Source organism: Vollenhovia emeryi, unplaced genomic scaffold, assembly GCF_000949405.1.
Source record: "Vollenhovia emeryi isolate VEMERY1.0 unplaced genomic scaffold, V.emery_V1.0 DF940318.1, whole genome shotgun sequence".
Taxonomy (NCBI): domain Eukaryota; kingdom Metazoa; phylum Arthropoda; class Insecta; order Hymenoptera; family Formicidae; genus Vollenhovia; species Vollenhovia emeryi.
In genome coordinates, this window is record NW_011966048.1 from 1,707 (window position 1) to 3,204 (window position 1,498).

The window sequence follows — 1,498 nt, forward strand, 5'->3', positions numbered from 1 at the left end:
TTGGGGACTCCTTTCGCGGGTTTCCCCGCCGCCTTACCTCTCCTCCTGACTACCGTCGCGAAGGTCTCAGCCCCCGCGGCGGGCTGGGAGGGTTTAGCGTCTCGCCTTTCGGGGACCCTTACCTCCTCCACTCTTGGCGTTTGCTGCGAGAGAGGGACCTTCTTCTTCCTCTTCTTCTTGGCCCCCTCCCCCGCAGCATTCGCGACCTTCCCTGGGGGGGTCTTTCCTCCCCCCTGATCCGGCCTTCTGGCCAGCCCCGGGAACCGGGCGGTCCCCCGCGGCGCCCCCTCCTCCCCTTCGAGGGTTGGAGGGGATCGCCGCGGGGCCGCTATCACGGGCCCCGCCGCCGCCGCCGGCCAGAGCCCGGATCAGTTCCTCCATCCCTTGGAGCTGCCGGCCAATCTCCTTACTTAATCCGTCGACAGCCTCCTTGATCTCCCCCCGCACCCACTCCCCCGTGACCTCCCCTGTCTTAGGCAGGGGTTTCCCCGTCTTCTGCGGGGCGTGGGGGGATGGTAGGGGGAGCTCTTTCCGGGGGTCAAGGGATCGGCCCGCCTCCTCGAGGCGGACCTCTCCCTCTTCCCCGCCCGCGCTTTCCCCGCCCCCGACTTTGGGACCCGGGAGGTGCCAGCCGCATTCGGCGTGACGACCTCCCAGGTCTTTTCCGGGGGCGGAGGATCCGCCACCTTCCCGGGAGGAGGAGGATCCATCGGCAGTCCGTCAGCGACCGCCTCCGGCATCTCCTCCTCCCGGACGTCCTCCCCCGAAGGGGTGGCGTGCCGTCCCGTCGGTGGGGGGCCGAGGGGGGGCGGCATCTTCTCCCGGTCCTCAGCCTCCTTCACCCGTAAGAGGTCGGCGACCAGAGCCTTGAGGGCCACGATTTCCTCCCTCATCCGCTCCGCCCTCTCACTCATCTCCCCGCTCACCCTCGTAGAGAGGGCGTCCACGGCGACCCTGGTGAACAGGGCCTTATCGCGCCAACCAGTGTCCCCTTGAGGTTCCTGCTGGTCCTCGCCGCCTCATCGATCTTGCTGCTATGGTCCAGGACCATTGCAACAAGATCGCGGGTGGGGAGCTGGGGGACCTGTTCCTCCAGCTCCCTTATCTTTCTCCTTCTCTCTATGCCCTCGTACCGACGAGGATCATAGTCGCCCTGCATGATCCTCTCGATATTGCGAAGGCCCTCCCTAGACCTTTTCAGGTCTTGGGCGACCTTCTTGCGGGCATCCATTACCACGCCCTTTCTGGTCGTGACGGGCCTGCCCCTCCCGTCCTTCCTTTCCGGGAGGGGGTTCTCCTCCTCCTCGTCGCTGGAGCAGCCTTGGGTGTGCGCGAGCATCGAGATTCAAAGAAAGTGCAGGATCTGGTCTCTGCGGTGTGGATCTGGGGCCATCGGTTTCCAATCACCGAACGACGGCACCGAGCAACACACCGGGACGTGCCTTCATTCCTAACAACGTTCGGGCTTCCTCCTCGTCAAGATAAGTAATAACATTGG

General features: G+C 65.2%; 1 protein-coding gene across 1 annotated transcript; it reads right to left on the reverse strand.

The window, feature by feature from the left end:
* Positions 1-410: 410 nt before the first annotated feature.
* Positions 411-914, reverse strand: LOC105556125 (basic salivary proline-rich protein 1-like). Its single transcript, XM_012003197.1, has one exon. It carries the CDS (start codon positions 912-914, stop codon positions 411-413), a length of 504 nt encoding a protein of 167 aa, XP_011858587.1.
* Between the last annotated feature and the right edge of the window lie 584 nt (positions 915-1,498).